The sequence below is a fragment of the Leptodactylus fuscus genome, chromosome 11 (genome assembly GCF_031893055.1).
Source record: "Leptodactylus fuscus isolate aLepFus1 chromosome 11, aLepFus1.hap2, whole genome shotgun sequence".
Taxonomy (NCBI): Eukaryota; Metazoa; Chordata; class Amphibia; order Anura; family Leptodactylidae; genus Leptodactylus; species Leptodactylus fuscus.
In genome coordinates this window covers 59,673,899-59,691,292 of record NC_134275.1, presented here as the reverse complement: position 1 = coordinate 59,691,292, position 17,394 = coordinate 59,673,899, and the positions used below count along the sequence as shown (strand labels likewise).

General features: G+C 46.6%; 1 protein-coding gene across 1 annotated transcript in view; it reads right to left on the bottom strand.

Moving 5' to 3' along the window:
* LOC142185467 (calpain-1 catalytic subunit-like) overlaps positions 1 to 15,774 on the bottom strand; it is a 35,030-nt gene extending 19,256 nt beyond the window's left edge. The window contains exons 1-15 of the mRNA XM_075260896.1: positions 15,696 to 15,774; positions 15,083 to 15,221; positions 14,586 to 14,709; positions 14,298 to 14,367; positions 12,894 to 13,018; positions 12,648 to 12,781; positions 12,347 to 12,518; positions 11,661 to 11,744; positions 11,465 to 11,550; positions 11,297 to 11,371; positions 9,817 to 9,956; positions 8,848 to 9,017; positions 8,452 to 8,466; positions 7,953 to 8,155; positions 7,465 to 7,468 (exon numbers count right to left, since the gene is read on the bottom strand). Of these exons, the coding sequence (XP_075116997.1) occupies positions 7,465 to 7,468; positions 7,953 to 8,155; positions 8,452 to 8,466; positions 8,848 to 9,017; positions 9,817 to 9,956; positions 11,297 to 11,371; positions 11,465 to 11,550; positions 11,661 to 11,744; positions 12,347 to 12,518; positions 12,648 to 12,781; positions 12,894 to 13,018; positions 14,298 to 14,367; positions 14,586 to 14,709; positions 15,083 to 15,221; positions 15,696 to 15,774 (1,620 nt within the window). The remainder of the gene's footprint in view (positions 1 to 7,464; positions 7,469 to 7,952; positions 8,156 to 8,451; positions 8,467 to 8,847; positions 9,018 to 9,816; positions 9,957 to 11,296; positions 11,372 to 11,464; positions 11,551 to 11,660; positions 11,745 to 12,346; positions 12,519 to 12,647; positions 12,782 to 12,893; positions 13,019 to 14,297; positions 14,368 to 14,585; positions 14,710 to 15,082; positions 15,222 to 15,695) is intronic.
* Positions 15,775 to 17,394: the final 1,620 nt, after the last annotated feature.

Here is a 17,394-nt window from a genome sequence, read left to right as displayed (position 1 = left end):
CCTCAGAGATTTTGGTCCATATTGACATGATGGCATCACACAGTTGCCGCAGATTTGTCGGCTGCACATCCATGATGCGAATCTCCCGTTCCACCACATCCCAAAGATGCTCTATTGGATTGAGATCTGGTGACTGTGGAGGCCATTGGAGTACAGTGAACTCATTGTCATGTTCAAGAAACCAGTCTGAGATGATTCCAGCTTTATGACATGGCGCATTATCCTGCTGAAAGTAGCCATCAGATGTTGGGTACATTGTGGTCATAAAGGGATGGACATGGTCAGCAACAATACTCAGGTAGGCTTTGGCGTTGCAACGATGCTCAATTGGTACCAAGGGGCCAAAAGAGTGCCAAGAAAATATTCCCCACACCATGACACCACCACCACCAGCCTGAACCGTTGATACAAGGCAGGATGGATCCATGCTTTCATGTTGTTGACGCCAAATTCTGACCCTACCATCCGAATGTCGCAGCAGAAATCGAGACTCATCAGACCAGGCAACGTTTTTCCAATCTTCAATTGTCCAATTTCGATGAGCTTGTGCAAATTGTAGCCTCAGTTTCCTGTTCTTAGCTGAAAGGAGTGGCACCCGGTGTGGTCTTCTGCTGCTGTAGCCCATCTGCCTCAAGGTTCGACGTACTGTGCATTCAGAGATGCTCTTCTGGCTACCTTGGTTGTAACGGGTGGCTATTTGAGTCACTGTTGCCTTTCTATCAGCTCGAACCAGTCTGGCCATTCTCCTCTGACCTCTGGCATCAACAACGCATTTCCGCCCACAGAACTGCCGCTCACTGGATGTTTTTTCTTTTTCGGACCATTCTCTGTAAACCCTAGAGATGGTTGTGCGTGAAAATCCCAGTAGATCAGCAGTTTCTGAAATACTCAGACCAGCCCTTCTGGCACCAACAACCATGCCACGTTCAAAGGCACTCAAATCACCTTTCTTCCCCATACTGATGATCGGTTTGAACTGCAGGAGATTGTCTTGACCATGTCTACATGCCTAAATGCACTGAGTTGCCGCCATGTGATTGGCTGATTAGAAATTAAGTGTTAACGAGCAGTTGGACAGGTGTACCTAATAAAGTGGCCGGTGAGTGTATGTACACAGTGACTGTACCAGCAGAATAGTGAGTGCAGCTCTGGAGTATAATACAGGATGTAACTCAGGATCAGTACAGGATAAGTAATGTAATGTATGTACACAGTGACTGTACCAGCAGAATAGTGAGTGCAGCTCTGGAGTATAATACAGGATGTAACTCAGGATCAGTACAGGATAAGTAATGTAATGTATGTACACAGTGACTGTACCAGCAGAATAGTGAGTGCAGCTCTGGAGTATAATACAGGATGTAACTCAGGATCAGTACAGGATAAGTAATGTAATGTATGTATATAGTGACTGCACCCGCAGAATAGTGAGTGCAGCTCTGGAGTATAATACAGGATGTAACTCAGGATCAGTACAGGATAAGTAATGTAATGTATGTACACAGTGACTGTACCAGCAGAATAGTGAGTGCAGCTCAGGAGTTTAATACAGGATATGTAATGTATGTATATAGTGACTGCACTGTGAAGCATCTCTACGCTGGTCCAGGCAGGCAGATACAGGTGTAGGGTGATAAAGTTTTCCTTGGTTGATGGAGATCCTCACTACATGGATTTTATTAGGTACAGAGATCAGTTCAGTATGTGCGAGGTGTTATTTGTCAGGTAGTCATGCAGGACACTCATATCAAGAACACAGAAAGTTCTGGAAATCTTTCAGTTTATTGTTCTGGAGACATCGGACATTAGTTAGGATTGATACAAAGTCTCATTCTGTGTATTATATATGTTACAGGCAATGTATGAAATGCAGGCATTCTATAGAATGCCTGGCATTTTTAGGCAAAGTATGAAATGAGAAAATCCCCCCCCCCCCCCAAAAAAAAAACAAACAAACAAACAAACTAGATGCTGCTGCTGCTTCTCCGTGAAGTGGAGTGAAAGAATAACTGGGAGTCCGTGACGTCATACTGGATGGTAGTTACTGACACCTTCTTTAAAGGGGTATTCCCAACTCGCCTATTCACCAACCTGCATGCTGTATGATCTGTTCACTTCCTGGTTTTCTCGGTGAATTGGTGGGCGGGGTATCACTTGCTGTCTCCCAGACAAAGCCAGCTCTGCTATCTCTCTTCATAGCAGTACATGTTTGCAGTCAGTAATGAGGGATGGTTGTAAATAGATTAGCACAGTATCACTGGAAGATGCATAATATAAAGCTGATGTAGCAGAGCTGGATTTGATAGGTGATGAGAATCCCAAATTTACATGCTACAGGACCAAGAGTCAGCTTGCAATAAACTCCATTTTAGGTCTGTGTTTATATACAGAGGTAACAGACTCCCTGTCTCAGCCCTTATCAGCAAAATTCAATTAGCCGATCTGATAACTGGAAGAGGGAGATAAACAGCTCAGAAATACAAGCTGCTCCGAGCACTCAGCTCCCCCTTCCCTCCTGAGAGCAGTGAAATACGTCACTTGTCCTGGGCGGAGAAATAAGATCATCCCCAGGTCGGGATTCATTGGCTTTGTTCGTTTCCCCTCCCTCCTCTGCTTGAACTTTTGCAGGAACACAGGCAGAGCTAAAGTTCCAGTGGGCACTGCACTCCCTGTCTCTGGCTGCTCGCGATTGAGGCTTTCACTTGCAGGGGAGCTCAAGCTGCTTGCTGCCTGCCGCCTAGCATTTCATACTTTGCCAGATTCTCGTCCGGCATTGTATAGAGTGCCTAGGCAATGTGTGAAATGACGAATCATTTACATACATTGCTGGCTAGTTTTAGGCATTCTATAGAACGCCTGATTTCATACTTTGCCGGTAACATATATATATATATATATATATATATATATATATATATATATATATATACAGTCCTATGAAAAAGTTTGGGCACCCCTATTAATCTTAATCATTTTTAGTTCTAAATATTTTGGTGTTTGCAACAGCCATTTCAGTTTGATATATCTAATAACTGATGGACACAGTAATATTTCAGGATTGAAATGAGGTTTATTGTACTAACAGAAAATGCGCAATATGCATTAAACCAAAATTTGACCGGTGCAAAAGTATGGGCACCTCAACAGAAAAGTGACATTAATATTTAGTAGATCCTCCTTTTGCAAAGATAACAGCCTCTAGTCGCTTCCTGTAGCTTTTAATCAGTTCCTGGATCCTGGATAAAGGTATTTTGGACAAACAATTCAAGTTCAGTTAAGTTAGATGGTCGCCGAGCATGGACAGCCCGCTTCAAATCATCCCACAGATGTTCAATGATATTCAGGTCTGGGGACTGGGATGGCCATTCCAGAACATTGTCATTGTTCCTCTGCATGAATGCCTGAGTTGATTTGGAGCAGTGTTTTGGATCATTGTCTTGCTGAAATATCCATCCCCGGCGTAACTTCAACTTCGTCACTGATTCTTGAACATTATTCTCAAGAATCTGCTGATACTGAGTGGAATCCATGCGACCCTCAACTTTAACAAGATTCCCGGTGCCGGCATTGGCCACACAGCCCCAAAGCATGATGGAACCTCCACCAAATTTTACAGTGGGTAGCAAGTGTTTTTCTTGGAATGCTGTTTCTTTTTGGATGCCATGCATAACGCCTTTTTTTTATAACCAAACAACTCAATCTTTGTTTCCAAAATGAAGTTGGCTTCTCCAAATGTGCTTTTTCATACCTCAGGCAACTCTATTTGTGGCGTACGTGCAGAAACGGCTTCTTTCTCATCACTCTCCCTGACAGCTTCTCCTTGTGCAAAGTGCGCTGTATTGTTACCGATGCACAGTGACACCATCTGCAGCAAGATGATGCTGCAGCTCTTTGGAGGTGGTCTGTGGATTGTCCTTGACTGTTCTCACCATTCTTCTTCTCTGCCTTTCTGATATTTATTTTGGCCTGCCACTTCTGGGCTTAACAAGAACTGTCCCTGTGCCTGTGTCCATTTCCTTACTATGTTCCTCACAGTGGAAACTGACAGGCTAAATCTCTGAGACAACTTTTTGTATCCTTCCCCTGAACAACTATGTTGAACAATCTTTGTTTTCAGATCATTTGAGAGTGGGCTGTCCATGTTCGGCGACCATCAAACTTACCTGAACTTGAATTGTTTTGTAGAAAGAAATGGTCCAAAATACCTTCATCCAGGATCCAGGAACTGATTAAAAGCTACAGGAAGCGACTAGAGGCTGTTATCTCTGCAAAAGGAGGATGTACTAAATATTAATGTCACTTTTCTGTTGAGGTGCCCATACTTTTGCACCTGTCAAACTTTGGTTTAATGCATATTGCGCATTTTCTGTTAGTACAATAAACCTCATTTCAATCCTGAAATATTACTGTGTCCATCAGTTATTAGATATATCAAACTGAAATGGCTGCTGCAAACACCAAAATATTTAGAACTAAAAATGATTAAGATTAATAGGGGTGCCCAAACTTTTTCATAGGACTGTATATATCGTTGGCCCGGATTTACTATTAGACTGGGTTCACTGCGCCGAAGTCTCTGCAGAAACTGTTGAAAGTACATAAACCACGGAAACCACGGCAATAGTGTTAGTTAGACAGTGTAAACTTACCCCGGAAATCTGAAAATAAACCGGATTTATCACTGTGGCTGATGCTGGATGTTAAATTTGGTGTATCTTCACACTGTCTGGTCTATACCACCTTAAAAGGATTGCTGTCTTACTTCGAGACAGAATTTTAAGACACAATTTTGGCGTATGTTTAAGATATCATAGCCATGTTCTCTTTTCTGAGAATCTACACCCAAATGTCCGTGGATGTAGCCATCGCCAAACAATTGACTGTGAGTAGCCTTAGAAATATATTGCCCCCCTATTAAACATCCCCCTTATTTGGTCATAGCAGGACCACCACTGCTATTTATCAGCTGTGGTCCCACTATCACAGAAGAACCAGCACCACTATTATCAGCAGTGGTCCTGCTATTACAGAAGGACCACCGCCACTATTATCAGCAGTGGTCCCGCTATTACAGAAGGACCACCGCCACTAATATCAGCAGTGGTCCCGCTATCACAGAAAATCCAGCACCACTATTATCAGCAGTGGTCCCGCTATTACAGAAGGACCACTGCCACTAATATCAGCAGTGGTCCCACTATCACAGAAGAACCAGCACCACTATTATCAGCAGTGGTCCCGCTATTACAGAAGGACCACTGCCACTAATATCAGCAGTGGTCCCGCTATCACAGAAGAACCAGCACCACTATTATCAGCAGTGGTCCCGCTATTACAGAAGGACCACCGCCACTAATATCAGCTGTGGTCCCACTATCACAGAAGAACCAGCACCACTATTATCAGCAGTGGTCCTGCTATTACAGAAGGACCACCGCCACTATTATCAGCAGTGGTCCCGCTATTACAGAAGGACCACCGCCACTAATATCAGCAGTGGTCCCGCTATCACAGAAAATCCAGCACCACTATTATCAGCAGTGGTCCCGCTATTACAGAAGGACCACTGCCACTAATATCAGCAGTGGTCCCGCTATCACAGAAGAACCAGCACCACTATTATCAGCAGTGGTCCCGCTATTACAGAAGGACCACCGCCACTAATATCAGCAGTGGTCCCGCTATCACAGAAGAACCAGCACCACTATTATCAGCAGTGGTCCCGCTATTACAGAAGGACCACCGCCACTATTATCAGCAGTGGTCCCGCTATTACAAAAGGACCACCGCCACTAATATCAGCAGTGGTCCCGCTATCACAGAAAAACCAGCACCACTATTATCAGCAGTGGTCCCGCTATTACAGAAGGACCACCGCCACTAATATCAGCAGTGGTCCCGCTATCACAGAAGAACCAGCACCACTATTATCAGCAGTGGTCCCGCTATTACAGAAGGACCACCGCCACTAATATCAGCAATGGTCCCGCTATTACAGAAGGACCACCGCCACTAATATCAGCAGTGGTCCCGCTATCACAAAAGGACCACCGTCACTAATATCAGCAATGGTCCCGCTATCACAGAAGGACCACCGTCACTAATATCAGCAGTGGTCCCACTATCACAGAAGGACCACCGCCACTAATATCAGCAGTGGTCCCGCTATCACAGAAAAACCAGCACCACTATTATCAGCAGTGGTCCCGCTATTACAGAAGGACCACCGCCACTAATATCAGCAGTGGTCCCGCTATCACAGAAGAACCAGGACCACTATTATCAGCAGTGGTCCCGCTATTACAGAAGGACCACCGTCACTAATATCAGCAATGGTCCCGCTATCACAAAAGGACCACCGTCACTAATATCAGCAATGGTCCTGCTATCACAAAAGGACCACTGTCACTAATATCAGCAATGGTCCCGCTATTACAGAAGGACCACCGCCACTAATATCAGCAGTGGTCCCGCTATCACAGAAGAACCAGCACCACTATTATCAGCAGTGGTCCCGCTATTACAGAAGGGCCACCGCCACTAATATCAGCAATGGTCCCGCTATTACAGAAGGACCACCGCCACTAATATCAGCAGTGGTCCCGCTATCACAAAAGGACCACCGTCACTAATATCAGCAATGGTCCCGCTATCACAGAAGGACCACCGTCACTAATATCAGCAGTGGTCCCACTATCGCAGAAGGACCACCGACACTAATATCAGCAGTGGTCCCGCTATCACAAAAGGACCACCGTCACTAATATCAGCAATGGTCCTGCTATCACAGAAGGACCACCGCCACTAATATCAGCAGTGGTCCCACTATCACAGAAGGACCACCGACAATAACATTAACAGTGGTCCAAATATCACAGAAGAACCACTGCCACTAATATCAGCAGTGGTCCCACTATCACAGAAGGACCACCGCCACTAATATCAGCAGTGGTCCCACTATCACAGAAGGACCACCGCCACTAATATTAGCAGTGTTCCCAATATCACAGAAGAACCACTGCCGATCAGCAGTGGTCTGACAGTTATAGGCTTATGACTCTTCCCATCTTCCTAGCGGGGGACGTGGGGGGGACTTCAGTGTGCTAATACTGCTAATTAAAGAGTCGGCACCTGTGGGGGAGGGGAGGCAATTGGCTTTAAGGGAAAAATCAAGCCAGCAAATTCGGTGGTTACAAAAAAATTATTATCTAAACTAGATGCGTCACAAAATTTCATAAAAGTTACAACAAAGAAGTGCCACGTTTATGCCAGTGTCTAGTCAGAAGTACAATAGTAAATCTGCATCGCTGTGTTTTAGGGATTTTCTGTGGTGAAGCTGCTGCGTTGCATCTTGCTTGTTCAGGTTCAAGGATGAATCTTTATAGGGAAGTAGTCGCATATCGAGATGTTTCAGTCAATCCTAGAAATGACAGAAACCCAATGATAGAACGTGCAGCAGGATACCAATCTAGGTGGCAAAAAGATGTCAAAGTCTGAAAGAGCTTTATGTGCAAGTGGGTTCCACCACCAAGAGGTAACTATCTGCCTCCATGAACAAGTCCCATCACCGAGAGGTAACCAACCACTTCCATGGCCAAATGCTATCACCAAAATATAAACGACTGCCTACATGATGAAGTCTTATCACCAAGAGTTAACCAGCCCCCTCCATGAGCAAATTCCAAGAGGTAACTGGCTGCCTCTATGATGAAGACCCATCACCAAGAATTAACCAGTTGCTTTCATGACCAAGCCCAATCCCAAAGAGGTAACCAGTTGTCTCCATTACCAAGTCCCATAACCAAGAGGTAACCACTAGCTGCCACCATGATTGACCATGAGGTTGCCAGTGGACTACTTTCCTTGGTCTTGCCACTCTATGGTTACAGGAGTTGATCAGTGAGGATTTGTGAATTTCTCTAAAGGTTGAAGTGAATGTTGAGGTGACATACCTGTTGTTTGTTCCTTTCTCACAATGAACTCTGATATAAAAGTCACCCTCCTGGTTGGAGTCATATGTGGATGGTACAATAACATATTCTCCAGGAGTCACAGATGCCCTCAGTGTCACCCCACGGCTGTTTTGTGGGTCACCTGTGTCAGACACTGGACGGCTCCTTGTGAAGAATCCGCGATCAAGACGTGGACGAGAAACCTAAGGAATCAGACTACAATGATTAATATCACCCCTAGCCCCCCTGGACAACCACAGCGCCCCTGACTCTGACTCCACTCTCAGGGAGGTAAGGACCTTTTGTTTTATTCTGGTTATTCTGAGTGTGTATGTGTATGCAGCCCGGCTACAGAGTAATGAGGAGGACATCAGTGACCATGTTGGGCCAAGTCCACTCATGGGTTATGAAGGTTCGGAGATCTCTTACTGCCTGTTTCCACCTTTGTAAACAATATGTCACGCTGGTGCCCCAGAGAGAAGAAAGCTTAGATACTCACCAACGATTCAGGAACCTGAGGAAAAAACAAGGCAAACTATTAGACTCAAGGAAGAGAAGATCATAGGAAGGAACACTCTGCAAGGCTCCAAAGAGAAGATCATAGGAAGAAATGCTCTGCAAGATTGTAGAAGCCGAAGAAAAGATCATAGGAAGGAATGTTCTGCAAGCCCTTTCTGCTGTTACATTTTTATTAATTCACCACTGACCGAGTTGCAGGAAGGCTCATAAGCCCTATAAGTCAGAGCCCCAGGCCACAGCCACAGACATCCTGCTCTTGACCCCTAGACCAGGGTACATGGTTGGGGCTAGATATACATGGATCAGATCCTACATATAGACGATCACTGCTCTGTGGACTCAGTCAGAATACACTAATACAGCACAGAGTACTCACCCTGTACAGGTGACATGCAATGTGCAGTTTTGTGGCTCTTCTGTCTGTCTGCATCAGCTCCAGTAACACCGTCCAGCGCTCTTCATTCTCTGTCTCAGTTTCTGCCTCCACCTTCGGATCTAAAGCAACGCCCACGCGGAACCGGAATTGAGGATTGGTGAAGAAAGATTCTAAAGGATAAATTGCAGGTGATGCAGAATTATATATAAATAACCTCCAGGGGGAAGGGGACACAGGGTTGTTGATAACTATGGTGGGTGATGCTGGAGACTTTGCACTGTATTGCACTGTATAGATCTGAGTAATGCCCCAGTTTTGTCAGATATTTTTCATCAGTTCATGTGAATCCATGAAACTGTATTATATTTAGCGTTAGCCCCCTCCTCAACATATCTGCAGCATGTCAGCCAGTAAAAACCATTGTGGAGATTAAATACAGTAAACAGTTGACAGGGAGGAGGGGGATGCAGCTGCAACTTCTCTCTCTCTATGGGATTTTGGTGCTGTCAGAGGGGTGGGGGGATGCAGGTGCAACATCTCTGTGTATGGGAGTCTGGTGGTGTGAGAAGGGAGGGGAGATGCAGCTGCAACTTCTGTCTCTATGGGAGACTGGTGCTGTAAGATGGGAGGAGGGATGCAGGTGCAACTTCGCTTTCTATGGGAGACTGATGTTGTCAGATGGGAGGGAGATGCAGCTGCAGCTTCTCTGTGTATGATACTGTGAAATAGCAAAAAGGGGAGGCATTTACAGAAATGATGCAGAGGAAAGGCAAAGACCCGGAGTCTGAAAGTTGCACTCAACACTCCTGGCTCCACTGCATGTAATTCACAGCAGATGGAGGAGGGGGCGCTTTGATACAGTTGGCAGGTCAAGCTTCAGGTATGCAATATATAATAGTAAGATTTTAGAAGCCATTGATGTTTCTGCTATTGTGTCTATGTGCACAGTGTGTACAGTGCTGTACTCACTCAGTCGGCGTCCTCCTCCTGCACTGACCCCACGTTCCCAGCGGCCCCGGAATTCAGTGATCGTGCACTGAGGTGACTCCACATTGCTTGTGCAAATGACAATCCAGGAAAAGAGGCTGCAGAAATCCTCGCAAAGCATCCTGCACAGAGACTTCAGAGTTAACCACAGAAAAGAGACTGCACAGTATCAGTCCAGAGACAGAGAGTCATAGCAGAGAGAGCACAGTGTCAGGAGCAGAGACAGTCAAAGAAGGGAAATACTGTGGGGTAAGTCACAGGGTCATTTCTTCTGCTCTTTGGCTACATCTGGAGTAGATCAGAACACAGCGATCCCCTACACATTACTGTACGGTGAGCGCCAGATCTTGAATATGGGTCCTGCATGGTGACCCTAGGATCCAGACGGGAATGTTTCCAGAGAGGTTAGCATATGATCAGACATATCGTCCACCCTCAGTATGGTCATGTACAGCCTATGAGTATCCACCTCAGTTGTGATTTAATAATAAATCAGTTTCATTGTGATTATAGGTGCCATGTTTTTCGCCATGTTTATCGCTACATGTCTTGCCGGAAAGGCAGGGACTGTTAATTTTCCTCCATTTTTTGGGTAGAAATGGAGTAAACTAAAACCTCCCATTTTTATATCCAAAGTTTGAAAACCTTTCCCGAGTCCAGGCTTTCCACAGCTGAGGGTTTGTTACAAGTATACACATCACCAGCAGTGGAGATCTTTCCTGGGGCTAGTTTGCTGGATTAGTGGGGAATTGGACTGTCTAACCAGCCTTCTGCCACATTTACCAAGTGCATTGGGCACTTTTACGCTGTTAAGTCACATGACTAATCCATGTGCTGAGGTCAGTAGGTCAGCTTGCTAAACATGCTGCATGTAAATGAGGTGGCGGGTGCTCAGGGGTTGGCCTTCTAACTCCACCCCCGGATCTCATTGGGACAGGTATCCTCATTTGCATACAGTATTGTGATTTTTGATCTGAGGGAAGATATTTATGTACCATATCTAGCTCTGGCACCTGACAGACAGCCCGTATAGCATGCCGTGTATTACATGGTAACTGTGCTGGCATGTAATGCTACATGTAACGCTACACATGTGGCCGGCCGCAGATTAACATAGGCGAATCTCCGGTAAAGACTGAGACATACCTCCCAACTTATGAAGAGCTGAAAGAGGGAGAAAATGTGCGGCGCGCGCCTGCACATGTAGAAGCCGGAGCGCAGTGGTAAGGCAGGAGCTGAGCTGTGACAGCTCCTGCTTTACTCAATTATGTGTCCTCTGGACGCCGATGAGTTGAAACCAGGACATACCTCCAGCCAACCGGGACCACGGGACAGGACACTGAATTTGTGAATGTCTCGCGGAATTCGGGACGGTTGGGAGGTATGCTGAGATACAGGTGGAGCATGGAGACATTGACCTGCTGGTAACTTCTAGATTCCACCAAGTGGTAGAAGACATTACCAGAACTCGCCATCTTCTTTCTGGAGGTTCAAAGCTTTGCGTTCCACATCTGACACCGACATCCACTCTGGAGATCTAGAACACAATCAGAGGAATCCATGAGCTGACGATCAGAGTGAGCTGCTCCAGAGTGGACGCTAAGGGGTGAATGAAGAAGATCACACTCACTTGTCGCTCCAGGGGCCATTATACTCACTGAAGCCCCAGGGGTTCCTTAACCTGATGAGTGTTACTTCCCCAGAGTCGAGCTTCACCTGGAGGAAGAATGATTGTGACTGGTGGCTCCAGATCCTGGGAGTGCCTGGCCAAGTCACCAGGTGAGCCCCATAATACGGTCACCCATTGTAGTCATGTCTGTGCTTACCTCCTGCGCTCCTAACACTGCGTATGCGTGTCCCAGGATCAGACCATCCTCATCCACACATCCAACATCAGCGGGATCTGAAACCTTCCCAGAGAGACATGCACTTATAGGACTGTGTAAAAGTTTTAGGCAGGTGTGGAAAAAACATGCTGCAAACTAAGAATTTATTTTATATTTATATATTTTTTTTAAAAGAAGTGTTAATAGTTTATTTTTGTCATTAACAAAATGCAAAGTGAAGTGAAGAGAAAGATCTTAAATCCATCAATATTTGATGTGACCTTTGCCCTTTACCTTCCATCAGTTCTTCTCGGTACTTGCAGACAGTTTTTGACAGAGAGGTTGTTCCCGCCGCCATCTTGCAGAACTAAGCACAGATCTTCTGTGAATGTAGGCTTGCTCCAATCCGTCTGTCTCTTCATGTAATCCCAGACAGACTGCATGATGTTGAGATCAGGGCTATATCTGTTGGGGCCATATCATCACTTCCAGGACTCCTCCTCCAAAGGGATTGATTTATTTTTTTCTTTGCTTACCTCATTTTGTTTATTGACAAAAATAGTCTATTAACCCTTCTACTTCCGAAAGCATTTGCGCTTTGCAGCATTTTTTCCACACCTAAAACTTTTGCACAGTACTGTAAATCAGTGCAATCCTAAGGATGAAGAAAAGAGGGTACTACTCACCTGGATGTAGGCCGCCATGAGAAATTTCTTACTCTTGGCTTCCAGGACCATCTCCCAGACCTCCTCTGATGTGTATCTGCTCAGACTCACGCTTTCTGCGATTCCACCCGTGAAATCTTCCAGCGTCTCTGCTATGGTTCCTCCCTGCAGGACTACGTAACCTCCACACACCCTGCAGAGACACCCAAGAAGGCAGTGAAGAGTAGAATCCTACTGACATGGTGCACAGAGAGCCTGCACAACCACCGAGGCTACAGTCTATAACACAACTAAGGTGCTGAGTGTAGTTGGGCGCACATACTTGGCATAAGCTTTCTCCAGCAGGGCACTCCACATTTCTGTTTGAGAATCGCTCTTTGTGTACATGAGTCGTCCATTCTTGGTTGGGAGTTTGTCATCAATCACTACATCCAACCATTCACCGAACTGCCACAACTGTGGAGACATGGGGGCTATCATGAGCAAGATCGACCTGCACCCCCTGCTCCAGCCACATCAGTGTGCACCCCCTGCACAGATATACATGGCCACCTTATTATCTACCTACTTTAAAATGGAAGATTCCACTGTAACCATCACTTTGGCTGAAGCTCTGATCAGCAGGGACCACTCGTGAAAACAGAGAAGGGTGGAGTGTAAGGGATGAGAGGGTGGACAGGAGCCAGCAATCACCTGGAAGGGGAAACACAGATTTAAGAGCAGCCGATCTCTGACCTCTCCAGTCATCCTCACATACTGGGCCAGTCGAGGTACATGGGGCGCAACAGAAGACACTCTATGGAAGGCTACCCTTCAGCTACACACAACTCATGTCAGAGGTAAGGAATTAACCGAAAAAGTGGTCGAGCCCAGCAGGGAGAGAGGAGAGAGCACATCAAGGAGAGAGGAAAGAGCCCAACAGGGAGAGGGGAAGAGAGTCCATCAAGGAGAGAGGAAAGAGCCCAACAGGGAGAGAGTTGAGAGACCAGCAGGGAGTAAGGAGAGAGACCAGCAGGGAATGAAGAGAGAGCACAGCAGGGAGAGAGGAGAAAGCCCATCAAGAAGAGAGGAAAGTGCCCTGTGGGGAGGAATTCCAGCAGGAAGAGAAGAGAGAGAACAGCAGGGATAGGGTCCTGCAGGAATAGAGGATAGATCCCCAAAGGGAGAGAGGATAGAGCTCCATAGATTGAGAGGATAGGATCCCGCAAGGAGAAAGTATATAACCCTGCAGGGATAGAGCAGAGAAATAGGCAGGGAGAGAGTAGAGAAATCAGCAAGGAATAGAGTATAGCCTTGAAGAAAGCAAGACCAGCAGGGAGAGAAGAAAAAGACCAGCCGTTAGAAATAACCAGCAGGAAAAGAAGATATAGAACTCAGCAGGGAGAGAGGAGAGAACCAAACACGGAGTGAGGAGAGATCCCAGCAGGTTTAGAACCCACCAGAGATAGTCCATAGCTCATTTGTGGCTAGGAACCATTATTGTGTTTGGGACTGGTCCCTCTGTGCATTGGCTAATCATTCCAACCCTCCCACATCACAAGGGCACCTGTGAATGGAATTTCCCATTTTAACCCATAACTTACTAACATACAGCCCTTTGACTAAGGGTTGGTTCACACTAGCGCTTGTATTCCTTCCGCAAGGAGTCTGCATGGAGACCCTTCCGAACGAAATACCAACGCTAATGCAAGCGCTGTGCAGTTAAGCACACGGAGCCCATAGACTATAATGGGCTCTGTGTGCTTGCCGCGCACTGCCCGCACTAATGAATTGTGTGGGTAGTGCGCGGCAAGCACATGGAGCCCATTATAGTCTATGGGCTCCGTGTGCTTAACTGCACAGCGCTTGCATCAGCATTGGTATTTCGTTCGGAAGGGTCTCCATGTGGACTCCTTGCGGAAGGAATACAAGCGCTAGTGTGAACCAACCCTAAGGGTGGTGTTATACTGCACCATGCAGGTGGCACACTCACCTAATTCCCCCTGGCAGACATCCGTGCTCCTGGATCCACTCTCAATGAATTTTGGGTTGGAACAGAACTCCTGCAGAATGAGATAAAACAGTCAATTGTGTGGTAGTCAATCGGATCCCGAGTGTCCTTGCCCCATGCCCAGCTTGAAGTTACCCCCAGATAGCAGATCTCCCTGCAGATTACAGATGATTACTGGGGTCACAGCAGCAATTGCATAATTATTATTGAGGGTCCCTTATTAAAGACATGGATTGTCCAAAGAGGGAAACCTTCACATTCCAAACTTACAGGGGGTCTTTTCCATTCAACTTTAGGATTGGACACATCTTGCGGAAATGCAGAGTCCTCAAAAAGCTGTCCTTTTTCCAAGCAGAAAGAACGAAGAGCCCGATAATCCTGACCAGCCCACATTCTAGAAACTTAGATAAGTATTACATAGATATTAGATAGATAGATAGATAGATAGATAGGAGATAGATAGATAGATAGATAGATAGATAGATAGATAGATAGATAGATAGATATTATATAGATGTTATATATATAGATAGATATTAGATAGATAGATAGATAGATAGATAGATAGATAGATAGATAGATAGATAGATAGATAGATAGATAGAATTACATAGATAATATTTCTGAAGGATAGACAGTCACTGTATTCCTTCTCAGGTGTGCGTGTGTTCTGTCCTCAAACCTGATGTCAGCCTTATATCCGTGACAATGTGTTTACGCCCTATTTCTATGTATTCAGAGATAAAGTGACCCGGATATCAGATCATGGTGACCACTCCTCACTTTGTAGACAGATTATGTTGTAGTTGTTGGCGCCATGACAGTGATGACATAAAGACTTTTCCCATAGAACGAAGGGAAAGGGAGAGATTGGTGAAGCCGGGCACACGGAGGCCTGGGCTGCTCCTATGGGTCATATATGGGGTAAGAATTAGAGGTCAGCCTCTGGATTCCTTCACAGTATAGTATACACAGGCAGCGTGTGTCACTGTCACATATAGTATACCCGGCCAGTATGTGTCACATATAGTATACCTGAGCAGCGTGTGTCACATATAGTATACCCGGACAGTATGTATCACATATAGTATGCCCAGACAGTATGTGTCATATATAGTATAACCGGACAGTACATGACACATATAATATACCCAGACAGTATATATCATATATAGTATACCCAGACAGTATGTATCATACATAGTATACCCAGACAGTACGTGTCACATATAGTATACCCGGACAGTACGTGTCATATATAGTATACACAGTGACAGGCAGTATGTATCATGTATAGAATATATTGTCTTGTCTTTTCCACCCCATAAAATCAAGGTTCTAAAATGGTTTCCTGTCACAAAAATCAAGTCCAAACATCACCACAAAGAGTCGGTGCAAATAGCTGTAAACTGCGGCAGGTTCTGTGAGTTGTGAGCCCTGGTGTTATAAATCCGACCATTTACTTGTAGTTCACACTAGTTATACGAGGGCTGGTTCATCTACAGCGTCCTCAGACTATGGGTGAAGAACATTCTGGAGTGAGGGCATTTGGGTATCACAGACCCCTCATGGACAGAGAGGACACACTATGGCGACATTTATCACTAGTGGAAAGTGACGCTGGTAATAACATGGCAGTGCGGGGCCCTGAGGTGAAGCTGGTAATAACAGACATGGCAGTGCAGGGCCCTGAGGTGAAGCTGGTAACAGACATGGCAGTGCAGGGCCCTGAGGTGAAGCTGGTAATAATAGACATGGCAGTGCAGGGCCCTGAGGTGAAGCTGGTAATAGACATGGCAGTGCAGGGCCCTGAGGTGAAGCAGCTGACAGACATGGCAGAGCAGGGCCCTGAGGTGAAGCTGGTAACAGACATGGCAGTGCGGGGCCCTGAGGTGAAGCTGGTAATAACAGACGTGGCAGTGCAGGGCCCTGAGGTGAAGCTGGTAACAGACATGGCAGTGCTGGGCCCTGAGGTGAAGCTGGTAACAGACATGGCAGTGCAGGGCCCTGAGGTGAAGCTGGTAACAGACATGGCAGTGCGGGGCCCTGAGGTGAAGCTGGTAATAACAGACATGGCAGTGCGGGGCCCTGAGGTGAAGCTGGTAATAACAGACATGGCAGTGCGGGGCTCTGAGGTGAAGCTGGTAATAACAGACATGGCAGTGCGGGGCCCTGAGGTGAAGCTGGTAACAGACATGGCAGTGCTGGGCCCTGAGGTGAAGCTGGTAACAGACATGGCAGTGCTGGGCCCTGAGGTGAAGCTGGTAACAGACATGGCAGTGCAGGGCCCTGAGGTGAAGCTGGTAACAGACATGGCAGTGCGGGGCCCTGAGGTGAAGCTGGTAATAACAGACATGGCAGTGCGGGGCCCTGAGGTGAAGCTGGTAATAGACATGGCAGTGCAGGGCCCTGAGGTGAAGCAGCTGACAGACATGGCAGAGCAGGGCCCTGAGGTGAAGCTGGTAACAGACATGGCAGTGCGGGGCCCTGAGGTGAAGCTGGTAATAACAGACGTGGCAGTGCAGGGCCCTGAGGTGAAGCTGGTAACAGACATGGCAGTGCTGGGCCCTGAGGTGAAGCTGGTAACAGACATGGCAGTGCTGGGCCCTGAGGTGAAGCTGGTAACAGACATGGCAGTGCAGGGCCCTGAGGTGAAGCTGGTAACAGACATGGCAGTGCGGGGCCCTGAGGTGAAGCTGGTAATAACAGACATGGCAGTGCGGGGCCCTGAGGTGAAGCTGGTAATAACAGACATGGCAGTGCGGGGCTCTGAGGTGAAGCTGGTAATAACAGACATGGCAGTGCGGGGCCCTGAGGTGAAGCTGGTAACAGACATGGCAGTGCGGGGCCCTGAGGTGAAGCTGGTAATAACAGACATGGCAGTGCAGGGCTCTGAGGTGAAGCTGGTAATAACAGACATGGCAGTGCGGGGCCCTGAGGTGAAGCTGGTAACAGACATGGCAGTGCGGGGCCCTGAGGTGAAGCTGGTAATAACAGACATGGCAGTGCGGGGCCCTGAGGTGAAGCTGGTAATAACAGACATGGCAGTGCGGGGCCCTGAGGTGAAGCTGGTAATAAC